Here is a 26,347-nt window from a genome sequence, read left to right as displayed (position 1 = left end):
AATCTAGTGGCCATGCTGGCTGGGGCTGATGGGAGTTGTAGTTCAAAAAAAGTAACTTTTCCAAGCTCTGGGTATGCAGCACAGTATTTTAGTTCAAATGTGATTTTTCAAAACAGGCATGGAGAACCTGTGTTCTTCCAGCTGTTACTGGACTACAACTCCCATAATCCCTTACCATTATCCATGCTGGCTGGGGCTGATGGGGTTTGACTCGGGGCCATGTGTTCCCAATGCCTGTCTAGAGGTTCCACATAAAGCAGGCTTGAGTCGTGTCTGAACCAAGGCCGCATCTCACTTTTAATTCCATCTGGTTAAATTTCTCAGCACTGCATCCTCCCTGGAAGTATTCATGCTTCTCCCTCCCTCTCCCCCTTCCTAAGTTATCCACAGTAGGAGGGGGCTCCACCGGGAGGAGATCTACTGGTGCTTCCAGCCCTGATGTTGGCTACCTGTCAACCCCGCCGCCTCCTACCACCCAACCATATGTTGACATCTGAACAGAGGAAATCCACATAAAGTCTTTCCTGCACCTGTGACATGGATGTTTACACAGAGGGGGTTCCTTCACATGGCCAATATGTGAATGGTTCTTTCTCCCAGCAACCCTGCCAACATGGATTTTAAAGCCGATTCCTTAGAAGTAGCACAAGACAGTCACATCTTAATAGAGATGTTTAAATGGGATCTCGAAAGAATGAACTACAAATAATTCAGACCAATATGATGTTTACTACACAAGCATTAGAGACAGTGGTTTATACCAGGGAAAATCTGACCATCCTTTACCATAAATACGGCAATTCAAATCGTGGCTACAGTTTGTATCAACCAGGTGAAATGGTTTTGCAGAGAGCTGATCTTGCAATCTTACCAATTTTGGTTTCTCATTTTTTCAGTCTTAAGTTCAGTTCTCCACATTTCTAAGTTAGTTTGTGGGTGTTTTTTTTTTAAAGACCTCATGAAATTTAATCAACATTTTATAGCTAATTTCTCCCAATATACTAATTTTTGCATGCAATTTTCCCTTATAACGCATTTAGTATGTTATTTTCATTAAAATATGCATTTATATACATACTTTATTCTAGTATATATATTTATGTACACGCCTTGGCTACAGAACTGCATTGCAAACTTCAGAGAATTGTGAATTTCAAAGGATAGTTGTGTTTTGGTTCGCATATTGCGTTGGAAAGTGTGAATTGAGGAGGTTCACCTTTAAAGGTGAATATAAAAAAAATCCCTAGACATTTTTAATGCTAAGCCTCAGAAGTCAGAGATTTTGCCCCATGGTCCAGTCACAGAACAATAGAGTTCGAAGGGGCCTTTAAGGCCATCAAGTCCAACCCCCTGCTCAATGCAGGGATCCAAGTCAGAAAGTATACCTGCAGCTGCCACTTGAAGGCCTCCAGTGTTGGAGAGCCCACCACCTGTCTAGGTCATTGGTTTCATTATAGTACCACTCTAACAATTAGCGATTTTTCCTGATGTTCAGTCGAAATCCGGCTTCCTGCAACTTGAACCTATTATTCTGTGTCTTGCACCCCTCTGTCCCTCCTCTGTGTCACAAGTACTGGAAGAGTGCTATCAAATCTCCCCTCAGTCTTCTCAGGGCTAAACATGCCCAGTTCTGTCAGTCTCTCCTCATAGGGCTTTGTTTCTAGTCCCCTGATCATCCTCATTGCCCTCCTCAACTCGTTCCAGTGTCTGCATCCTTCTTAAAGTGCAGTGTCCAGAACTGGATGCAGTACTCAAGATGAGGCCTAACCAGTGCCGAGTATGGGGGAACTAATACTTCATGCAATTTCGATACTATACTTCTGTTAATGCAGCCTAAAATAGCATTTGCCTTTTTTGCAGCTACATCACACTGTTGGCTCATATTCAGCTTTTGATTAACAAAAATTCCAAGATCCTTCTTGCATGTAGTATTGCTAAGCCAAGTATCCCCCATCTTAAAACTGCATTTGGTCTCTTTTTTCCTAGATGTAGAATTTTGCACTTATCCCAGTTAAATTTCATTCCATTGTTTTCAGCCCAATGCTCCAGCCTATCAAGATCCCTTTGAATTTTGTTTCTGTCTTCCAGGATATTAGCTGTCCTGTCCCTCTCAATTTTGTATCATCCACAAATTTGATAGGCATTCTCTGCACCTTCTCATCCATTAATAAAAATGTTGAAGAGCCCTGAACCCAGGACTGAGCCCTGCGGTACCCCACTCGTTACTTCCACCCAGTTTGAGAAGGAACCCTTGATAAGCACTCTTTGACTACAATTCTGGAGCCAACCCACCTGATAGTTGTTCCATCCAGCCCACATTTAGCTAGCTTGCTAATCAGAATATCATGGGGCACTTTTACGTCCACAGCATTCCCACAGTCTACCAAGGAGGTTACCTGATCAAAAAATGAGATAATGTGCAATAGTACACCCATCTCTTAAAACTGAAAGCATATATGAAGGCAAAATAGGCTTATTCAGATTTCATTTTAAACCAGGTTGTTGTAGGAAGAAACACTATAATTCAAAGAGAAACATCCAGTTTTAAAAAGGTAGAGAGGGAAATAATTGATTGTTAACCACCCTGTGTTAAAACTGTGGTTGAGGCAAGATTTGAAACAGGATCTGAAAGAGGGACTTCTCCCTCTCAGACTTGGAACACAAAGCCAGCGCTCCACTTGTACAGATGTGCTTGCAGCATCAGCCAGCTGATGCCACTAACTACACATCCAAATAAGAACAAAGATTTTCTCTCCAGCTTTGACACAATGGGATTTTGTGAGTGAAATGTATTTCGCAGAGGTGGATCCACCTCCCACTCCCAACAGCAGCCATACACGCAGCGGAGGAAATTATTCCTATTCCCTCAGAGTAAAAGCGGAGGAAATTATTCCTGTTCCCTCAGAGTAAACATGAGTTTTTGATCAATCCCAAACAATACCAATACAATCACAATTCCCCCCCCCAAATCCCAAACAGATGTGTTATCTACTGAGCCTCAAGAAGTTGCACACCTTCCGTTGACTCTGTCTCTCTCTGCACAGCTATTTTCTTTCCAATGTTTACGGTCACCTCACGGTGTGCTTCGGTGGACACCAACAGAATATAATTCCCTGTCTCTTTCAGATCTCCCTTCAAGGCTGTGAAGACGTCAAGACTGTCAATGGTAAATCCGACTTAGCCACAACACCCACTTTTCTTTTTAGATGTTTGGGAAACGGTAGTTCAGTTTTCTGTTGCTGCGATAGTATTTCTTGTTATCCAAAGCAGGTAAAATGTTGCTGCTGGTTAACTGGGGAAGGTACTGTAACTAAGAATAGAGAATAGAGAATAATTTACAGAAGGCTATGCCTGCGCTCTTCATTTTTGCAAAGGAAACAACACAAGCTGTTCCAAAAAGGCCGACTCACAGATGAAGAGGACTGGCTCCATCTTTTTTTTGGGGGGGGGGTCTTGGACACATGGACCTAGCAGGGCCTTATAACTGCCTCATTGTGCAGGCAGGAGGCAGGGCCACTAAGGGATCATGTGGGACGCATAAACTGAACCAAGGATAGCCAATGTGGTGAGCTCGACATAGATGGACTACGACTCCCATCATCCCTGACCATTGGCCATTCCGGCTTAGGCTGATGGGAGATGGAGTCCAACAACATCTAGAGGATGCCACAATTGCTACCCCTGAACTAGGCAATTGCCCTGGTGCAGGTGAATCAGGGGAGCCCCCACTTCCCCCAGGGCTTGGCAATATACAAAGAGAGAACAACACATGCCAAGGGTGAACCAAGAGGGTGGCACTGGCAAAATGGGGAGGGGCCCCTTAGTAGGTCAGAGCACCAGCAATTGCCCAGTCCTGCTGACCTCTGGTGCCACCTGTGCCAATAAAGAATGATGTTTCTGGCTGTCATGCAACTTGCCATGCTGCACATACAGTAATCATGTGAAAATGTGGAGAAGAAATGGATTGCTGCAGGCCATAATCATAAGTGCCAATTAGTTACTGGGCCTATTAGTGACCAGGCTAAGTTCAAGGTTCTGGTTTTGGGGTACAAAGGCCTTTATAGCTTGGGACGAGGATACCTGAAAGATCGTCTTAAACCTTATATACCCAGTTGATCACTGCGCTCTGCAGGTGAGGGCCTCCTGCAGATACCATCTTATCAGGAGGTCCGTTCTGCACAACATAGGAAGCGGACCTTTAGTGTTGTGGCATCTACCCTTTGGAATACCCTCTCCTTAAATATTACACAGGCACCATTTCTGTTGTCTTTTCAGTGCCTACTGAAGACCTTCCTCTTTCAACAAGCCTTTTAAGTACAGGCCTTATCCCAGTCTGCGTCTGTGCTGAAACTGCTTTTTAAGATTTTTCAAAGTCGTTTTTTAAAGATGTTCTTAAGATGTTTTGTTTTAATGTCGCCTGCACTGATCAGCTGTTCGTGGATTCTGCATGGTGTGGGTGGTACCATCTTATCAGGAGGTCCGTTCTGCACAACTTAGGAAGCGGACCTTTAGTGTTGTGGCACCGGCCCTTTGGAATTCCCTCCCTTTACATATTAGACAGACACCATCTCTGTTAACTTTCGGTGCCTACTGAAGACTTTCCTCTTTCAACAAGCCTTTTAAGTAGAGACCTTATCCCAGTCTGCATCTGTGTTGGAATTGCTTTTTAAGACATTTAAGGTGTTTTTAGTGTTTTATCATTTGTTGTTTGCTCCCCTGGTCTCTTTTTGGAAGGGCGGGATATGCATGTATAATAAAATAAAAATAAAGTAAGTGGGAGTCCTGCAGCAATACTCCAAGGCCCTCCCCTGACATGTCTGAATTGCTGCAACTGTAACTCACCCCAGGAAAGTGCTTTCGAGTTGGCCGGTTCGGTTTCCGAGTGATGGATCTTTCACGCTCCCTCCCAAGCTCGACCTCTCGGATGCAGTCGAAGTAAGAATGCTGAAGGAGCTGCTCGCAAGTCAGCCGCTCAGCAGGATCCATGTGGAGGCAGCCCTGAGAAAAGAAAAAGCAAGAGTCTGGGGCATGGAGTTGCTCAGTAGCAGAGCACCTGATCTGCATGCAGAAGGCCCCAGGTTCAATCCCCATCAGCTCCAGATAGGGCTGGGAGTGACCTCCCCACCTGAAACTCAGGAGAGCAGCTGCTAGTCAGTGTAGGCAATACTGAGCTAGACAGGCCAAGTGTCTGATTACTCAGTATAAGGCAGCATTCTATGTTCTACACAAACACGAACAGTGCCACTACAGGAATAGGGTCCGGTAGGCAAGGCTGTTGAAGGTTATAAGCTTGCAGCAGCTGTATTGGCCTAGCTGCAAATGCCAGTCAGAGAGGGGAGAGAGACAGCTTGTTTGCTGTAATCAAGCTGGGATTGCTGATTGGCCTGGGTAAAAGTCAATCAGGAAAGGGCACAGGCACCCAGAGGCCTCTCATTGGCTGCTTCAAAGACTTTGCAACATTACCCTTAAATACTAGACAGATGCCATCTCTGTTATCTTTTCGGCGCCTGCTGAAAACCTTCCTCTTTCAACAAGCCTTTTAAGTAGAGACCTTATCCCAGTCTGCATCTGTGCTGGAACTGCTTTTTAAGATATTCTTAAACTTTTTTTTTAAAGATGGTTTAAAAGCTTTTTAAAAATGTTTTTAAAGATGTTTTGTTTTAATGTATTTTAAAGTCTGTTTTTATGATGTTTTAAAGTTATTTTAGTGCTTTCTTGCTGGGAGGAAGGGCAGCCCATAAAGAAAGAAAGGAAGAAAGATGTATGAAGTTGCTGCAGCAGAGTCAGAGCACCTAGCCTAGTAGTCTCCCCTCTGGCTACTAACTCTCCACATTAGGTCTTTTCCAGCCCCTTCACCAGAGATCCTTTAACTATGGATGCCAAGGATTAAGACCATATGAAAAGCCCAGGTGCTGGATCACGCCAAAGGGGGTGCATATAGTTGAGCATCTTGTTCTCACAGTGGCCAACCAGATGCCTCAGTGGGAAGCCCACGTGCAGGATATGAATGAAACAGTCATCTCCCCAAACATTGGATTCCTGGCAACGGGGGTTCAGAAGTATGCTGCCTTCAACCGTGGAGATAGAACATAGACTTAATTGAATTTGGGTTGTTCTGGATATAACAGCATGCGCTGAGCTACTGAACTAGGAGCTCTCTCCTTCATGTGCACGCCTGTGCTCCTTCTCCAAAACCTCTGTCGCCCCTCCTTCACACTTCCTGATTATCGAGCATTCCTCTCCCAAGGGAGATTCCCCTTGTGTCCACACCAGCAAGATGGATGCTTCCAACTCCTCCCAAATGATGTTGCCCCAGAGACAGGAGAACCCATCTCAGGTCAGCTGAAGACCAACAGCAGAAGAAAATCCTATAGTTAAACGTTAAATCTGCTATTTACTGAGCTGTGGACAATCACATTAAATTTTTTTTAAAATTTTGTAAATTTTTAAATATTTTAAATTTAACATTCTAAACTTAATATGATCTTAATTTATAAATCTCAATGGGAATTTTATTAATGTTTTATAATTGTACTATATATATATATATTTTCCACACTTGCTCATATTTTAATTGTGATTTTATTTGTTGTACACCGCCCTGAGAGCTTTCTGCTATAGGGCAGTCTAGAAATGTAATTAATTAAATAAATAAATAAATTAGAAATGCACAATTCCGCAGAACCTGGCTAATTCTGTTTAGGCGACGGTCATATCATGATGCGATGGTATGATCAGAAGCGCCCAAAGGGCTCAGACACACTCAAAGGACCTGAAGGAAGCCCTTTGAGATCTACTAGCAATCTCAGTTCTCCAGGTGTGAATGCTTGTGTAGCCAAAAAGATACCATCCATAGGAACCTGCCTTATTCAGAGTCCATGGAGATTCCATAGTAGAATCTTGCTCTTATGTTCATTAATACAAATTCTTAAAGGTCTGCTTGTTTGTCCCATTTATATAAGTAAACAAGGGCACAATATTAAATAGCCACGAGAGTGGCTGTATACTATAGTCAGCAGGGATTTTTCACATTCTGCAATGTTAAATTGAAAATACCCCCCATGCCATTCTGATGCTTCCTATAAGCTCATTTCAAAACAAAACCTTACCAAACTTATAGACCTGTACTCAGAAATGCTTGCTTAACAACTCTCTCAATTTTCATGGCGATACACAAAATAGTCAGAGAGAATTGAGAGTTCAAAGTGTAAAAAGAGAAAGAGAAAAACCTCAGAGCCCTGTTGGACTTTTTCTGTCAGAGTTCTCATAATTTGTTGAAATTAATTAAAAATCAGTCATGTTCACAGAGTACCTGTAATCCTATTACTGACCTTGCCCCATACTCTGACCTTCATCTTCTGCAGTTCAAAAGTTTAAAAAATGCCTGGCCAATTTTTAATTAATTTAAGAAATTTAGCATTAGAGAATGATAAGCCCGGACATGCTCAGTAGGAACCAACGGTCAGTGTCTAACAGCCAGACTTACATCTGCTGGGCTTGGCTAATCAGGGGGCCACACCCACACCAGAACTTTATTTCACATGAGACAGTCATGGCTTCCCCTAAAGAATCCTGGGAAGTGTAGTTTGTGAAGGGTGCTGGGAGAAGACTCCTATTCCACTGATAGAGCTCCAGTGGCCAGACTGGTTTAAGTCAGCCATTCTGATTGAAGGTCTGTGAGGGGAAGAGGGCGTCTACTAGCAACTCTCAGCACCCTTCACTAACTACACTTCCCAGGATTCTTTGAGAGTAGCCATGACTCTCCAAAGTGAAATAAAGGTCAGGTGTGGATGTGGCCAGGGACAGCTTTGGTTTAAATTTGGGTGGGAGGCTGCATGTGCTTGCTGTAGTTAGGAAGCTGCCTTATACCGAGTCAGACCGTTGGTCCATCTAGCTCAGTACTCTCTACACTGACTGGCAGCTGCTTGCCAGGGCTTCAAGGCAGGGAACCTCTTCCAGAGATGCCAAGGATTGAACTTGGGACCTTCTGTCGGTAAAGCAGGTGCTCTGCCTACTGAGCTACACTCCTTCCGCTCACAAGGGGAAGGGATCAGCAGTTCTGGGGGAACCCCCAGGGTTTTCAGAACCACAAAATAAAATCATTGGGGAAAACACCCAAGGGTGCACAACCACCACCCCAACCCAAGGGGATGGGCCGTAGCTCAGTGGGTACAGCATCTGCTTTGCATGCAGAAGTTTCAGTCCCAGATAGCATCTCCAGGTAGGGCTGGGAGAGATCCCTGTCTGAAATCCCAGAGAGCTGCTGCCAGTCAGTGTATGCAATACTGAGCTAGATGGACCAACGATCTGACTCAGTGTTAAGGCAGCTTCCTAAGTTCCTAAATCTCATGAGAACTGAGCATGGGCAGGGAATGTCAGCTGATATGGGGTGGGGGGAGGAGAGGAGGGCTGAAACAGAGCGGCTGGATGGAAACACTCCACGCTGTTAATATTTCATTCCAGGCCCTACTTGTTTATTCCCCAATCCTGATTTGGTTACATAAGAAAGAGATGTGGTGGAAAAAGACCATCAAGGGTTAGTCAGTCATTAACTTAACAGTCAGCTACTTCTGAACCGACGTGGAAAGCAGCACGTTCAAAACTGCCCTTTTGGAGAGCACTACAGACAAAAAGAATTTGGGAAAAGGCTGGACAGCGGTTAAACTTTGGTTGGCTCGGAAGCTGCAGCTGGTGAAGAATGCTGCTGCCGGGTTGTCCAGCAACGCACCTGGACATGCATGTATTACACCCGTGCTGAGTGAATGGCACTGGCTGCCTATCAACTGCCGGGCCATGCTCAGTCTTCTGGTTGACATATAAAGCCCTGAGCAACTTGGGACCAGGCTGTCTGAAAGACCGCCAACTCCAGTAGAAACGATCACATAGATTATTTGGGGAAATTCTACTTGTGGCACCACACCCTACAGAACATCACAGGGCGTCGACCCAAACATGGCCATTTTCTGCTGTTGCCCCTGCACTATGGAAGGTCCCCTTCCCTCTGTCATATGTGAAGCAGCAACCATCAATCGTTTCAGGTGTCTTGTGAACACTTACCTTTTTGCCCAGCCTTCCCCTGACCCGTAAGACTGGACCCTAGCTTATGCGTTTGCAACCCTTGAATCTCTACTTGCTTTTATATCTTTTAGTATTATTTTACTGGTCTTAGGTTGTAGTTTTGTTTTAATGGATAATGTTTGTTATACTGTACACTGCTTGGAGATTTTTAAAATACTGAATGGTTTAGAAATGCTTTTAAATAAATAAACAAAATTTATTTGGGATCTGGGAAGGAAAATAAAACAGATATAAAAGTGACAGAGGTTCTCCAAAGACTTGGGCCTTTTTGCTTGCACATTTTAATCTATTATTATTATTATTTATTAGATTTATTTCTTGCCCTTTCTCCCAGTCGGAGCCCTGAGCGGCAAACAAAAGCACTAAAAACACTTTAACACATCATAAAAAGAGACTTTAAAATATATTAAAACCACTATTAAAAACATATTAAAACAAAACATCTTTAACAATATTTTTTTAAAGTTTTTAAAATATCTATTTTTTTAAAGAAGAAGGTTTAAAAACATATTAAAAAGCAATTCCAACACAGATGCAAACTGGGATAAGGTCTCTACTTAAAAGGCTTGTTGGAAGAGGAAGGTCTTCAACAGGCATGGCCTGTCTAATATTTAAGATTATTATTTAAACTTAATATTTAATCTAGATAGTCCATACAAAACCTTTGCATGATTTTTGCAGTTATTACATCAGGGTTTCCTTTTTTTTTTGTATGACGAACTGTGCACATTTAACTCAAATAAGTATTGTAATCAAAGATCAAAGGGAATGTAAGAGGCTGCCTTATACCGAGTCAGGCCATTGGTCCATCTAGCTCAGTACTGTCTACACTGACTGGCAGCAGCTCTCCAGAGCTTCAGGCAGGGAGTCTCTCTCAGCTCTACCCGGAGGTTCCAGGGATTGAATTTAGGGCCTTCTGCATGGAAAGCAGGCGCGCTACCACTGAACTACCACCCTTTCTCAAAAGCCAGTGGAGCTTTGCTCACCTTCATGAGTCCCAGGGCGGTGTAGGAAATAGTTGGGAATTTCATTTCTAGAGGCTCCTGGAAAGAAGAAGGGCAATATAATTAGCACAGGGTTGTATCTAAACTCATGGTCCAGTCATCTGAAGGATTATCCCTACTACAATGAACCTTCCCCTCTTCCCCATGCACCCTCTAAACCTGTTCTAGGGGCTCACCCATTCCTCCGGAGCAGATTTGGGGAGGGCACGGGGGGGAGGGGGGGAGAGGGCAGAAAGTCCCATTGCACTGGTGGAATCCTTGCGCTGGTAGGCCACATTAGGAGAATAGCACCCATAGGGTTCTTAGCAGTTTAGGGCAATTCGTTCTTATTTTTTAAAAAACTGTCTCCCTGCACAAGTCAAACAACTGAACAGCCAAGCTTGTCACTTTATCTTTCCAGTTTTGGTCTGAAGTCCGTCAGCCTGCAGTTTTCTGCTCCGTTTCCAATAGCAATGCTTCCCACACACCCCACGCCACTCCACCAATTTGGGCCCGGACCTCCACATTGCCCATAGTTACGTCTCTCTAAAATGCCACAGCCAGGAACCAGGCGTTCCATTTAGCCGACTGTTGGTTCCCAGGCAATGCGCCGGGTCCCCAAGCAGCCAGTGTGCAAAGGCCACCGTTCTGCGGGCCTGGAGACAAAGCCTTAAACACTGGCCCTTCCTCTTAAGGTGGCGAAGAAGCCTGTGTGGCCAGGCCCAGCAATCTTGTTTACACAGATGGGGATGTGCACAGAGGATGTGGGCAAGGCAGGCAACTCTCACCATGCTTTCTGGGTCTGGCACTCTCACGCCGCTGAAGAATTGGTTTGAGCTGAAGACTTGCTGGTGCCTGGGAATGAGATCACCTTTGAACAAGAAGGAAAGGAAAACAGCACTCAGTTCAAATACTGCCGCTGGCAGCAGAGATGTCCAAGGCACTCGTCCTGTGCACTATGTGGGAAGCGGGAGAGCAATGCATGTTTACACAGAAGCATCGCTGCCGAGGCAACCAACACAACACTCATGGTTCCCAAGGCTGGCAAAAACAGGCACTCCTACAAATTTCCTGTGCCAGCATTTCCCCCCCTTCTTTCTGAAATTGTCTCTTGCTTAAACACAAAAACAGACAACACCAAACAAATTTTCAGTCAGACAAGTGGACCTCCCCTGATCCCTGGCATTTTAAATTCACTAAATTGCAGTTTGCTGGACCGTACGGCGACCCTATGAATAGGGTTTTCATGGTAAGCGGTATTCAGAGGTGGATTACCATTGCCTTCCTCTGAGGCTGAGAGGCAGTGACTGGCCCAAGGCCACCCAGTGAGCTTCATGGCTGTGTGGGGATTCGAACCCTGGTCTCCCAGGTTGTAGTCCAGCACTCTAACCACTATGCCACACTGGCTGTCTTGCTGGACCTTTACCATGATGCCAAAATTAGTCTACACCAACCCCCTGCGGGCCACCTTTGACAGGTGGGCGGGGCCATCCCACCATCAAATCACCTGACATCGCAACAGTTCAGGTGACAGCGCTGGGCATGGAATAATCTGCTGATCGCTGGGGGCGTGCAAAGCGCAGAGTGTGGATCTTTGCAGGTGCCGCCAGTCAGTTCAGCAGCATCTTTACCTGCCCCATAGCTGATGGCCTTGTAGGCCTACTTAGGTCAGTGGGCTGGAGGTTCCCAACCTGACACTCATCGAGATTCTGGACAGAAGCTGCCACCTCTTATCCACCACACAATCCTCCCTTGGCCTATTTGTCTGCCCTGGGGGTGTAAAAACCTCCTCCTCTTGGTAACCGGCAGTGATGCGCAGCATTGGGGGGACAGGAGAGCAGTGCGGCCCCACTGATGTAGCTCCACTGGCTGCTTCAGCCTATGGGAAATCCAAAGGCGGGTCCTGAGTGCAACAGCACTCTCTCCCCACTTGTGATTCCCAGCATACTGCCTCTGACAGTGGAGATAAGAAGGCCCCTGTTGGATCAGGCCAAAGGCCATGAGAATGTTAAGAGGAGCCTGCTGGATCAGGCCAGTGGCCTATTTAGTCCAGCATCCTGTTCTCACAGTGGCCAATTCAATGCCCCTGGGAAGCCCACAAGCAGGACCCAAGCACAAGGGCACTCTCTTCCCACTTACACGATTCCCAGCTACTGGTATTGAGAGGTGTACTACCTCCAACAGCCGAGGCAGAACATGGAGAGAGAGAGAAGAGCCTGCCAGATCTGCAGCCACAGCCAGTTTAGCCAAGAAAAGGACATCCCCATACCCTTGGCATTTCTCCGCAGCGCCCTTTGCTTACCCAGTGTCCTTCGGATCAGGTAAAGTTGATCCACGTCGGATTTCCCAGGCCACAGAGGGATACCAGAGAGCAGCTCGGCAAAGACGCAGCCGATGGCCCAGACGTCCACAGGGGGGCCATACTGGGTGTCCCCCACGAGCAGCTCAGGGGAACGGTACCACCTAGTAGCCACATAATCCGTGTAGTAGTCGCTGGGCCCAGCTAGGCACGAGTCAAAAAAGGAGGGTAGAAACAGGAAGCTGGAATCACAGAGGAAAGACTGTCCGCCAGACCCCCGCCCCAGGGAACAAGGGCATGAGAGAGGGCCCCCCACATCAAGATATTCCACAGCCCGTCGCTGGATTTTATTTCTACGTTATGAAGATTGCAGAAAAAGGAAGCCAGGTCACACCCAATGCCTTAGCAAGAAGAAAGAGAAGTCCTGAAAGTAGCTGTTTTCCCAAATGAGTGCAAAGGCACTGAGATGATGGTGATGATGAATTAGATTTATGTCCCTCCCTCCCAGTAGGAGCCCAGGGCAGCAAACAGAAGCACTAAAAGCACTCTAAAACATCATAAAAACAAACTTTAAAATATATTAAAGCAAAACATTCTTAACAACATATTAAAACAAAATATCCTTTAAATCTTCTTTAAAAAAAATGTTTCAAAAACATATTTAAAAAAGCAATTCCAACACAGATGTAGACTGGGATAAAGTCTCTACTTAAAAGGCTTGTTGAAAGAGGAAGGTCTTCAGTAGGCACAGAAAAGATAACAGAGATGACATATTAAGTACTTGGCACTCACTTTAAAACTTTTTTAAATTAAAAAAAGAACACACACCACTATTTAATTAACAGCATCAAAATATTAAAATGTGGTGGTGACATTCAACACTAGTCCTACTTAGAGCAGACCCACTGTAGTTAATGGATATGATTAGCAGGTTCATTCAATTCAGTGGGTCTGCTCTGAGTAGCTGAACACAACCCGGCGCATTTACATTTTGGCTGTTTTCTTCAACTAGCCAAAGCGACACTGGCCAGGCACAAGAGGGAACGGCTCAGTGGGGGAACCCTGAGGTTGGTGGAAGTAGAAGAAGCCTCATGAAAAACCTTTCCAAGGGTGCATAACCCCCACCCCAAACAGTCTAAAGAGGGCTGAACAAGCTGGATAGCATGCCCTGCAGAAACCACAGGATGCTTACACACATGGACAGCTCAATGCAGTTCTCCTGGATGCTCCATAGAGTCAAAGGCATTCTGCAGAATACACCCACAAGCTTTAGCCTATTCACAGGCACCCCCAGAAGTTTGGCTCCCCTTCCCCAGCGCTGCCAAGCAGTGAAGGCTAGTGGCTCCAATGTCAGGGGGGCAGTGAACCCGCTCCGGGTTTTAGTCTGAACTTTCAAGTCTGAAAGCACCTTGGACAGCTCCCTTCAAAGTTTGGACTAAAACCCCAGCCTCCACTGCTGCCAGGAATAGAGCCAATGGGTGCCCAAGCAGGGCCTTTTCAGCTGCTGCACCCAAGATCTGGAACAGTTTCCCAATGAAGTCCTGGTTGCCCCATCACTTCTCCTATGCAAGTGGGCAGCAAAGACCATTTTAGTTTGGCAGAATTTCATTTTTAACATGCTTTTTACGCCGTTGCCATCTTGCAGATTTACGTTTTTAACAGGACAACCCTACACCTGTTTGCTCAGAAGTAAGGGTCGTGTGAGTTCAGTGGGTCTACCTCCTAGGTAAATATGTACAGGGTAGCAGCCTTATTTGTAAGCCATCTAGGGTATTTTTAAAAAAATGTAATGCCAGGATATAGATCTTGGGTAATGAAGAAATACACTTACTTAGAATGCGAGCGAATCCAAAATCACAGAGTTTGATGACAGAATGCTTTGTTATGAGGATGTTCTCTGGCTTAATATCTCTGTGTATGCACTGGTCACAAAGGAAGAGGCATCAATGTCACAATCGAGCAAAACCAAGAGGCTTAACATTATTTAAAATCTGGGGATGGCAACTGGTGGCCCACAGTTAGGATCTGCCCCTTGAGACAATCTGGCCCTGCCATTTTTTTTTAATGAAGGTATGTTAACAATCCCAATTTTATTTTTAAGGAAAGGAAGGAGAATTGTAACAAACAAAAATATTCCACACTGCAATATTCCCTCTTTTAGATTTTTGTAACGCATAAGAGAGAGAGAGAGATGCAAATGGATGTATTGGTCAGGAGCATCTAAATGCTCCCTCACTTCAGAAACACTGACTCCGCTAGTGGGTGGCAACATTTTCTTTGTTTTTTAATCATGGAGCCTGAACACTCAAGATGAAGGCTGCAATTTGTGCGACAAGATATATTTATTTTAAAGCGTTTAGATTTTAAAGTATTTGAAACAATGACAGATTGGAGATGAAGAGTGGATCAATGCAGCCCCAGAACACCCTTTGGCCATAGAAAGGGCTCCGTGAGCTTATGGTAGGCATGGAGGGCCACACACCCTCAGGGGAATCTGTTGGGGGCCACATGGCAGCAGTTGGGCAGGGCTGAGACAAAAGTGAGCAGGGTCTAGGCAGGGGTGAATTTTCCAACCGTAAGTTCAGTTCCCTACATCTTCATATCAGGTTGCATTTAAAAAAAAATCGTTATGAAAATCCATCAGCATTTTAGTGCAAATTTCATCTAATACACACCCGTTTATATACAATTTTGCCTGAGACATACACTTTTGCAAATCAACTTTTCCTAATACAATTAATTTCTCTGTGTTATTTTCACTAATACATGCCCATGTTTTGGCTGGAGAACCGCACTGCAAAATCCAGAGAGTAAGAATTTTGACAGATGGCTGTGTTTCAGTTCACATATTGTTTCGTAAAGTGGGCACTAGGCAGGTTCACCTTAAAGGCAAACTGAATCGAATTTCTCCATCCCCTTTCCTCTCTCTTTCTGCCACCCCATCTCTTCTCCCTCCCTGCCAAGTGGGCTGCTAGTGGGTGTGGTGGGAGGCAGATTGCTCTTGCCACAGATCTGAACTGATCACTTGCAGAAGGCTTTTGAAATTAGGCCAAGCAGGCAGACACCCCTGTTCCACGGAAATAAAGCGGGAGAAGGCATGGGTGCGGAAGTCATGGCAGGACTTACATTGTGTTTGTGGCAAAAGTTCACTGCTTGGAGGGTTTGCCAAGTTATGCTTTTCACAAGATGCTCTGGGACCCTGCAAGGGAAATTAAAAGAGAGAGAGAGAGAATGTGAGGAGTCCACAATCGCTTGACACAGTCCAGCAACAAAGGGAGAGGAGGCATACTATGCATTTTTGCATTGGCATGGTGCAATTTTGGTTCAGGCAACTCTGATTTGGTTAACTGTCTTAGTCATACCGGTGGAACAGCAGGCTACACATGTAAAAATAAAGCAGATGTGAAAAAACGTTTCGAAGCCAGCAATGGATTACTAAAGTAACATTTAAAAAATGAGACAGGCAGGATGGAAAGTGAATCTGCCAGAGAGACACTCCCTAAATCAGCGTTTGCCAAGCTGGTGCCAACCAGAAGTTTGGGGATACAACTCCTGTCAGCCCCAGCCAGCACAGCTGATGAGTTATATCCCAAAACACCTAGAGGGCACTTGCTTGGCAAAGGCTTCCCTGAAATCACTCAAAAATAATCTGAATCTCAACGTAGAGGCAGACACACCATGAGGCGGGGTTACATGGCCGCTTCAGGTGGCAGGTTTTGGATGTCACGATGGTCCAGGCTGTCAAAGATTATTCTTGACAAAGCCTACCTGGCATCTTCAAAGAAGAGAATTTTAGCATGCTGGTGGTGGTGGGGCATTTGCAGGAGAGAATCTGGAGCCAGGAGACTGAGGTGCTTTTACTACACATCCTACAATATAGGCAAATATTGTTCTTCTTCCCCCTGGACAACGTGGCTCCCGTTCTGTATCAACCATCATTTGAAACGATCAGCATCTATTTAATTTAACTAAATGTATACATCGCTTACTCAACAACAAAAAAACCCTCTAAGAGGTTTACAAACCATAGTAAAAAAAAAAAAGAATACAATATGAATACAAATAAACATTAAAAACTAGTTGACATAACTTTTCAAACACAAAACTGTGAATAAAACCAGGGATTTTAAAACCACCGTACATAATAAAATTGCACAATAAAAATCACAGGTCTGTGTAGGCTTGCTGAAACAAAACATATCTTTAGCAGGTGCTGAAAACATTACAGCAAAAGCAGCTTCCCATTTGACCTTCAAAGAGAGGTTTTATAACTGCTGCTGTGCCAGATACTAGAGGCTGCATAGGAAAGCCCCATGACAACTGCTTGGCAGGTGCATCCTTAGTTAGGCTGCTTATACACACACACTGTAACTTTAGAGCACATTATTTCTCCCAAAGGATTCTGAGAACTAGTGTTTGTTAAGGGGGCTGGCAACTGTAGCTCTGCGAAGGATAAACTGCAGTCCCCAGGATTCTTTGGGGGAAATAATGTGCTTTAAATGTATGGTTGGGTATACAGCCTTAGTTTCTCCTAGATATAGAGTCTGATGTATGAAGAATTCAAAAACTACGTGTCTCAGAACTTTTTTTTAAGTACTTGTCCATTCCAATATCTTACAACTTAGCAACATAATGAGAAGACCTGATTCACTAGAAAAGACACTAATGCTGGGAAAAACAGAAGGGAGTAGAAAAAGAGGAAGGCCAAACAAGAGATGGATTGACTCCATAAAGGAAGCCACAGACCTGAACTTACAAGATCTAAAGAGGGGTGATTCATGACAGATGCTATTGGAGGTCATTAATTCATGGGGCCAGCATAAGTCATAATCAATTTGAAGGCACATAACAACAACAAAGCAACATGTTAAAAAAATTTTTTTAATCAATGTAGGGTTTTTTTCTTCCTGTCTTGCTCTGAATATTTAAAATCAAAATAATGTATATGCAATTATTTTCACTCCAGACACACTCCAGACAACTCAAAATTCAAGAGGCAGCTGGACAGCCATCTGTTGGGTATGCTTTGATCTGGATTCCTGCATTGAGCAGGGGGTTGGACTTGATGGCCTTAGAGGCCCCTTCCAACTCTACTATTCTATGATTCTATGATAAATGCCGTTCCCTAAAACGCCGTTTGTGTTTGGGTGCAGTGGGATAAGCAACCTGCAGTGGTAGCTCAACCTCTGGAGAAAAATGCTGCGAAGAGTAGACTGGATAAAGACATTGCCAGGGCACTTAGCTTAGTTGCCACGTCCATCTTGTCTGCCTAAAGACGTCAAGCTGGCAACGGCTGATACCAAATGGCAATGATGCTCCAATGTATCTACCCTCCAGTGAAAATGGAACTGATCCTTCAGTGTGGCAGCACCTACACTATGGAACTCCCTGCACATTGATATTAGGCAGGCGGCGTCCTTGTACTGTTTTCAGTGCCTGATAAAAAACTTTCTTGTTTAGACAAGCCTACCCAGACAGGTAAAGCAGACATGTATTTTTAATACATATTTTTATTTTATAACTACTCATGTTCCTCTGAAAAGTGTTAGGCTAACTTTTTTTAACATCTGGTTTTATCGGTAATTTTAATGTGCATTTTATATTTTATGAGAACATGAGAATGTCAGAAGAGCCTGCTGGATCAGGCCAGTGGCCCATCTAGTCCAGCATCCTGTTCTCACAGTGGCCAATTATATGCCCCTGGGAAGCCCACAAGCAGGACCTGAGTGCAAGAGCACTCTCCCTTCCTGCAGCTTCCGGCAACTGCTATTTGGAAGTATACTTCCTCTAGCTACAGAGGCAGAAGATAGTCATCACGGCCTAGTAGCCACTGACAGCCTTATCCTCTTCCACGAATTTGTCTAATTCTCTTTTAAAGCCATCCAAGCTGGTGGCCACACAAACCACTTATGAGTTTTGATGGTTCAGCAGTATATGAATCCTATGAAATGAATTAGATAAATCAGAGTGCATGCAATGGATTGGAATGCAACAGACCCCTGGGAGCGAATACAGGTGGAAGGAGCTTTCAGTGCTTCCAGACGGGGTGTTTGTATGTCTATTTTATTTATTTATTTATTATTTGATTTATATCCCGCCCTTCCTCCCAGCAGGAGCCCAGGGCGGCAAACAGAAACACTAAAAACTCTTTAAAACATCATAAAAAAAACCTTAAAATACATTAAAACAAAACAAAGTTAAAAACATTTTTTAAAAGCTTTAAAAACATCATTAAAAAAACATGACCCCACCCTTTTTAATCTTGGCCCTGCCCTCCAACAGCCTGTGTCCCCAAAGGATTAGCCAAGAGCAAATATGGCCCTCAGAGCACAAATTAGCCATCCCTGGCTTACAGCATGCTGGAGATGTACCTCAATGACAAATAACTATTCGCATGAACTAAGGTCAATTTAATAGTGGGCATTTCCACCTTCAGCTCAACTTGTATATATGCCTAAATAAAAGCATACATCACAAAGGCACCACAGTAGCCAGTGGCCTTCGTTCCAGACCAAATCTGAGATATGTGCTAGCACCCCTCTGAAATTGGGGTGCACGTAACAATCTATTATACATAATAAAACAATCTAGCCACCACCACAACAAATCAGAACCACAGCACGGGAAAACAACTCCTTCAGCCAGCTAACCAAATGCCCAAGAAAATAAGCACGTCTTTACAAGATGCCCCAAACCCATTAAGGTTGGCGTCAACTGACACCATTGTTTGAGATTCTCTGGAAAAGAAGTCACAGCGGGGATATCATCGGCATAACCAAGCTGTCTTTTCCCAGCATCCAGCGGGTCACACAACGGACTAGCTACTTACCCTCGTGGGTTCTTGTCCAGTTCGTGGAGGACCGTGTGGTCACAGTATTCAAAGACCAAGTGAAGCTTTCTTTTCCTGCGGAAGACCTCCAAGAGGTTGACCAAGTTGGGGTGCTTCAGTTGCTGAAAGGCACAACAGGGCAAGACAGGCGTTAAGAGCACTGGAAAGTGTGTCCATATGAACAAAGGGAAAAAGTATTTTTAAAACTATATAGTGAGCTTCCTCGGAACCAGCCTCTCTGAAGTGAGTGCCTTCTATCAGCCTAAACTTTAAGATCAACATTCAAGGCCCTGCGTTCTGATCTACCAATGAGCTCCATGAGACTAGCCAGCAACCGGGTTTTCTGGCTTGGCCTCACATCTTTGAAATAAACTCCTCCTAGGAAATGCATATGGCCCTCACTTTGCTGGCCAATCAGAGGATTGTAAATACTTATCCCAACCTGCATTTGGTTAATTTTAGTGTAACTGTGGTTGTAACTGAGGTATTATCTGCTGCTATGATCTTACTGTTGTTTTAATTATGAATCTTAAGTATCGGTCTCCACGGTTTAAAGTGCTTGGTATTTTAAACTGTGTTGTGCTTCACTTCATGACGTTTTTACCCTGAAAAGCAGGCTAGAAAAAAATAATAAGACAAAAAACTATTAAAGTGAAATAAATTAAACATAGTCCCCCCCCCTCGTTTCATATCCTCACAGCCACCCTGTGAAGCTTAGGTAGAAAGATAGTGATATGTTCAAGGGCACCCAGTCAGCTTCATGGCGAAATGGAAAGCTGAACCCAGAGCTTCCTGGTTGAACCAAGGACCCAGGGAGGAAAAGGGGCTTTGAGCACATGTGAAGTGTGTAAACCACTGCAACTTCTTCCTCTGCAAGAAAATCAAAGGAGCAGGAAAATCTCCCAGCAGACTTGTGCTCCTTGCAAATTTCAAGAGAAAGCATCCATGCATTTTGCAATTCCATCCTTGAAATAGCTGCAACGCAGGGCTTGAAGTACAACTGTGCACTGACCTTATTTGCATTCTCCCATGTGGGTTGCCAGGTGCGTTTTGCATAGTCAGGAAGAGAAAGGGCGCCAGAGGGCTTTCAGGCCCCTCCCTTTCAAGTCTGGTTAAAATAATTGTTAAAAGTCTACGAAGAAACTGGAAGGTGAAACTTGAGTGACATGACTAAGAACTAAATAAATGCTTCTGTTTCCACAAGTAGTATTTATTAATTATATTTATTTCAACAATTTATATGCCACTTCACTATAATCATCTCTAAGCAGCTTACAAGTAACTCAATACAATAAAAATAAAAATCAGTCAAAACTATACAATCATAATTCAGTTAAAATGCCTGCTGTAATTGAAAAAAGCCTTCACTAAGTGCTGGAAGGGAGGAGGCCTGTCTGATCTCGATTGGAAGGGAGTGCCATAAAATTGGGCTCACAATACTGAATGCCCGGCTCCTGATGGATTCGAGCCATACATCTGAGCCAAAGGGGACCACACCAGTGAGTCCCCCCACAAGACCTCAGTGACTGGGCAGGGATATAAGGAATCAGACAGCCCTTAAGATATTCTGGACCCAAGTTGTTAAGGGCCTTGGCAAATTAACACAAGAACCTTGAAGCTTGCCCAGTAGCCGGGATCACATCACACCAGTGTTGTTCGATCTACACTGGCTTCCAGTTGTTTTCCAGGCCCAATTCAAGGTGTTGGTATTAACCTTTAAATCCCTATACGGTCTCGGCCCAGTTTATCTTACGGAGCGCCTTCAACGCCACCAATTATGCCGCCTGACAAGATCAGCCACTCAAGGCCTTCTCTCAATCCCGCTGACAAAAACAGCTAGATTGGCGGGTACAAGAGAGAGGGCATTCTCAGTGGCGGCCCCCACTCTCTGGAACTCCCTCCCACAAGATCTCCGGCATGCCTCTTCCCTAAATGTATTCCGTAAAGCCTTAAAGACCTGGCTCTTTCAACAGGCCTTTGGGATCTCCGGGGAGGGTTAATTACTGTGACTGAAATGCCTCCTACCCTGTTTTAATATTGTTGCTGCTGTATTGTCCTCATACTGTTTTTTATTGTATTATTGTATTTTATCTCATTGTGTTTTAACTGTTTTGTACGTCGCCTAGAGTGGCCTTTGGCCAGATAGGCGACACAGAAATTAAATTTATTATTATTATTATGATTATTATGGCTAGCCAGGGGCAAGCTTCTGAGCACCAGAAAGTCAAGCCGTGCATTTTGCTCTAGCTGGGGCCTCTAGACCAGTCCCAGCGGTAGCACACAGAGAGCATTGCAATAACGGGGCCTTGATGTCACCAATGATTCACCATGGCCAGATTATCCCTCTCCAACCAGTGCCATAAAAGGCATTCTTAGCCACTAAGGCTACCTGAGCCTCAAGTGGCAGAGATGGATCCAGGAGCACCCCCAAACGATGCACCTTCTCTTTCAGAGGGAGTGCAACCCCACCCAGAACAGGCAACTGGCCAATCTCCCAGACATGGGCACCAACACCCCACAGTGCCTTCATCTTCCCAGTGTTGTGGGACTATTTCCCCAGGGTCCAAGGTGTTGACTGGCCCTCATCTAGTCCACCACTGCACCCAAACAATGGTCCAGGTCAGGCACAGCCTCTCCTGACTCAGATGTTATGGAGAAATAGAGTTATGTGTCATCAGCAGTGGGCTGAGGACACTTTGCCCCCAAATGGCTATTGACTGCACCCAATGGTTTCATATAGATGTCCAACAGAACATAAGAAGAGCCTGCTGGATCAGGCCAGTGGCCCATCTAGTCCAGCATCCTGTTCTCACAGTGGCCAACCAGGTGCCTGGGGGAAGCCCGCAAGCAGGACCCGAGTGCAAGAGGACTCTCCCCTCCTGAAGCTTCCGGCAACTGGTTTTCAGAAGCATGCTGTCTCTGACTAGGGTGGCAGAGCACAGCCAACAGCACTGGGAACAAGACTGTACCCTACAGTACACCATAGCGTATAGACCACTGGGCCAAAACACAATCTCCCAATGCTACACTATGGACCCCAATACCCACCCCACACAACTAGCCCAGGAGGTCAACAGTAGCAAAAGCCACTGAACAGTCCTATTCTTCCACCCCAGTGCCAGTCTTGATAAAGGTCATCCATCAGGGCAACCAAGGCTGATTCAATTCTCAAATTCCTCCTGAACCTCGACTGAAATGGGTCCACATAATTCATATCCTGCAGGGACTCCTGTAACTGCTCAACCACTACCCTCTCCAAGAAGGAGGGTATTTATGACCATAAACCATTGAGTCCAAGGTGGGCTTCTCCAGGAGTGGATGCATCAGGCACCACTCTGTCATGTAAAGACACATTCTGCATGCCTTGGGAGAGAGAGGGAGAGAGAGGGAGGGGGAGAGAGAGATTTCACCAGCCAGAATCCCCAGGCAAGGGTCAAGAGAGCAAGACCCCAACTGCATCACTGCAAGAGGTCTTGTTCCACAATATTTATGTTGGCAAGTTGGTAAAATGGTGGTTAGATGATTCTGTTGTTGGGTGTCTTTTGCAAAGGACACAGTGCCAAACGGAGTAGGGCAGCCAATAAATACCTTAGAGAACAGAAATGGGATTCAAAAGGATGCTGACAGGAGAGAGGACACAACAGTAGAGAGCTGGAATTTGCATCAATTTCAACAAGAGGTGAGTGTAAAGTTCTGCATGTAGGCCAGAAGGCTCAGATGCACAAATGCATTATGGGCAACCCTTGGCTTAAGAACAGGACATGCGAACAGGATCGAGGTTGTTTTGTAGGCCTGAAGTGAAGTATGAGTCAGCAGTGCAATACTGATGCTGCTGCAAAATAGGCTAATATAATTCCAGGATGTACCAACATCCAGACTGCAAGAAGAAATGGTAGGGCTCTACAGGTGGGCCCCACTTATACGGCGGGTTAGGGACCAGGCCCCCGCCGTAAAGCGGAAATCGCTGTAAAGCGGAACCCATAGACCACAATGGGGCCATCGCGCAAAAATGACGCAAAAATGTCACAAAATGGCCTTTAAAAGGGGGGATTTCCCACCACCGCATTAGCGGAATGCCGGAATGCGAAGTGCCGGTAAGCGGGGCCCTACCGTATTCTGTTCGGTCGGACCTCTCTCGGAGGACTGTGTTCACTTCTGGGCACTGCCATTTATGAAGGATGTCAACAAATTGGATCGTGTCCAAAGGCGCTTAATAAGGATGGGGACAATCTGGAGTCAGAGTCCTCTGAGAAAAGGTTGAAGGAGTTGGGCTTGTTTAGCCTGCAGAAGAGACTACCAAGAAGCGATATGACAGCAGCCTCCAACTGTTTGAGCGGCTGTCATGTTGAGGGAGCAAAATTGTTTTCTGATGCTCCCAAACCCATGGGTGCAAAGTGCCAGGAAAAGGATTGAGACCAAAATTAAGAAGAACTCCCCAGTGGTACGAGCTGTTAGTGGAAGAAGCCGCTTCAGAAGACAGAAGGCTCTCCTTCACTGGAGGTTTTTAAGTGGGGTTGGATGGCCACCTATCAGGGATGCTGTTGCAGAGGATTCCCTGTATTGCCCGGGGTTTGGACTAGATGTCCCACAAAGCCCCTTCCACCTCTACAATTCTACTCTTTGCCTCTCCCCTTCTTTTTCCTCCTCCCCTTGCTAACTCATCGCCACTGACTACAAGTTTATCAGGACTTGGACCTCCTTTCCCCTTTCTTTGCTCTGCAAAGTCTCATGCATCTTAAAAGCAGGTGCAATGACTGCGGCTCAGAGAAATAATATAAAAAAATTAATTCATACTCTCCAAGCTTCTGGGAAAACCGCATTGCATTTTTTTGCATGGAGCACTAGATGCATATGATCTGGGTGACAGAGGTGAACCTATGGGGAAGAGAAGAGGACCCTCCATTGAGGTAGCCACTTGGGGTACTATCTTTGATCCCTTTCGGTCAGTAGTGAAATATCTAGACAACAGCAAAGTCTAGGCTCAGACCTTATTTTATTAAACAGCCCTTCTCAGAAGTCCTACCTCAGACCCAAGGAGTGGAGCTCAGCTGCAATCAAGGCCCTCTGAATGATCACAGAAACACTCTTTGCCAGAATTATTTCTTCACATCTCTCAAGGCTGAGCCACAGCAACAAAAACCCATTCCCAGACAAAGGCAAAGTGAGCTTTGATCTTGGCCATTGTCTCCCAGTCGTCTTCCATTAAAGCTGTTATCTCTATTATGCTTGATATTGTTAACAAGAGGCTGCAGGTAGGTTGATTGGCGGGATGCAACTTGCACAACAAAATAAAATAAAGCCTACAATTCTGTGAATAAATGAAATCATTGAATTTAAGACATGGGCATCAATTCTTTTGATGCAGGTCTGTTTCTCACATTAATCACTCCCCGCACCCAGGCCGGCTTCAACCCTTACAGAATTATCACACAACTGTTCCCTTTCTTAACTGCAGAAGCCGCCCTTTTGTGATCTAGTCTTTAAAGTTCCTGCCGTAGCTCAAAATAGAGCCGGTCAAAAACATCACTGCAGGAAGAAAGGGCTTTGGAGATCCTGGCTTCCATACATTTCAAAACCAGCATTTGCATCTCAAACAGAAAAAAGATAAACAGCCGGTGCCCCTTTAATCTCTCTGATCTGGGCAACGGTATCAGACAGGCGTGCTACTCAGGAGTTTGTCCCATTAAGTGTTTACATGGTTGAAAAATGATTTATCAGGAATCCTATTTTTCGCTGTCGAATATGCAGTCATGTTAGAACTCTGACCAGCCTTTCATTTCCCAACCCACACCATTCTCGAGTTAGCAAACAAACAATCGGTTACTATTGACCGAGGAAGTGTTTTCAGAGAGATGACGGAGCAAGCCCACGCTTGTTAAGTCAACACTGGTCAGCCCAGAGCATCAGGCAGAAGCGGCTGCAAATGGTTGAGCTTCCCCACATCTTCCCGCTTTTCTCTCTTTTTTTTTGCAATGAGGAGAAGATGCATTTATCACCTGGATTCCTGACATAAGCTGCCACCGCCACCTTTGTGTTCCTTTCTGGTAGTGGCAGCTGCTGGCTCCAATGTCAGTGGGGCAGTGGAATCTGCTCCGGGTTTTAGTCCAAACTTTAAAGGAGCTGTCCAAGGTGCTTTAACCATTCCTAGATTGGGTGACTGTTTCCTGATGGTCCCTGGATGCTCAGATTGTTGTGAACAGTCTTGGGGCAATGGATCTCCATCCACTTCAGGGGGCTGTCTGCTGGATGCGTCTTGAGGTGGTTCCACAGGTGTGGGCGGTGGGATATGTCTGGGACTTCCTCTGAGGTCTTCTTGTTTCTTTTGTAAGTCATTCCCCCTGGTGTTGTCGCTTCATACAGTCTGGGCTCCATCTCTCTTGGCTGTGACAGGGGCAGGGATCCATTCTTGGCTTGTGTGCATTCGGACCTCATCACCACCACACAGAGGTTTTAAGGGGTTGGCTCCCCTATCATAGCATGACTTCTGTCGCTGCTGAAAACAGTGAAGCCATGTATGAACTCCTGATGGTATTGCCGGAGGTAATGTGTCTGAAATTGCAGGGAGGGTACCGTGAAAAGGCGTCCCATCAACAGTTGGGCTGGGGTGGAGGAGAGGCTCCTAACTGCTGTGTTCCTGAAGTTTAACAGGGCCAGATGGGTATCTGTACCACCCTGTAGGGTCTTCTTCATCATTTATTTATATTTTGTTTATTATTTTATTTATATCTCGCTCTTCCTCCCAGCAGGAGCGCAGGGCGGCAAACAAAAGCACTAGAAATACTTTAAAACATCATAAAAACAGACTTTAAAATACATTAAAACAAAACATCTTTAAAAGCATGTTGTTAAAAAAGCTTTCAAGACATCTTAAAAAAAGGTTAAAAATGTATTGTTTATTAAAAAATGGTTTAAAAACATATTAAAAAGCAATTCCAACACAGAAGCAGACTGGGATAAGGTCTCTACTTAAAAGGCTTGTTGAAAGAGGAAGGTCCTCAGTAGGCACCAAAAAGATAACAGAGATGGCGCCTGCCTAATATTTAAGGGGAGGGATGTTGTTAATGGTCATGTTGTTAATGATCTGGAGCATGTGTTCCCTAAGCCATTGGGCTCAAGTGAGTCACGATGATACCCCATTCTCTGGCAAACTGATGCACA

At 44.9% G+C, this 26,347-nt stretch overlaps 1 protein-coding gene across 6 annotated transcripts in view; it reads right to left on the bottom strand.

The window, feature by feature from the left end:
- Positions 1–691: 691 nt before the first annotated feature.
- CDKL1 (cyclin dependent kinase like 1) overlaps positions 692–26,347 on the bottom strand; it is a 45,262-nt gene continuing 19,606 nt past the window's right edge. For all 6 annotated transcript variants that reach the window (XM_061612584.1, XM_061612585.1, XM_061612588.1 and 3 more), the window contains 8 exons: positions 19,190–19,311; positions 15,487–15,559; positions 14,192–14,282; positions 12,364–12,564; positions 10,850–10,932; positions 10,065–10,121; positions 4,843–4,998; positions 692–3,310 (listed from right to left, as the gene is read on the bottom strand). In XM_061612584.1, coding sequence (XP_061468568.1) covers positions 3,203–3,310; positions 4,843–4,998; positions 10,065–10,121; positions 10,850–10,932; positions 12,364–12,564; positions 14,192–14,282; positions 15,487–15,559; positions 19,190–19,311 — 891 coding nt within the window. In that variant the 3' untranslated portion in view covers positions 692–3,202. The remainder of the gene's footprint in view (positions 3,311–4,842; positions 4,999–10,064; positions 10,122–10,849; positions 10,933–12,363; positions 12,565–14,191; positions 14,283–15,486; positions 15,560–19,189; positions 19,312–26,347) is intronic.

Source organism: Rhineura floridana, chromosome 2 (genome assembly GCF_030035675.1).
Source record: "Rhineura floridana isolate rRhiFlo1 chromosome 2, rRhiFlo1.hap2, whole genome shotgun sequence".
Taxonomy (NCBI): Eukaryota; Metazoa; Chordata; class Lepidosauria; order Squamata; family Rhineuridae; genus Rhineura; species Rhineura floridana.
This window is presented reverse-complemented; position numbering and strand designations above follow the sequence as displayed.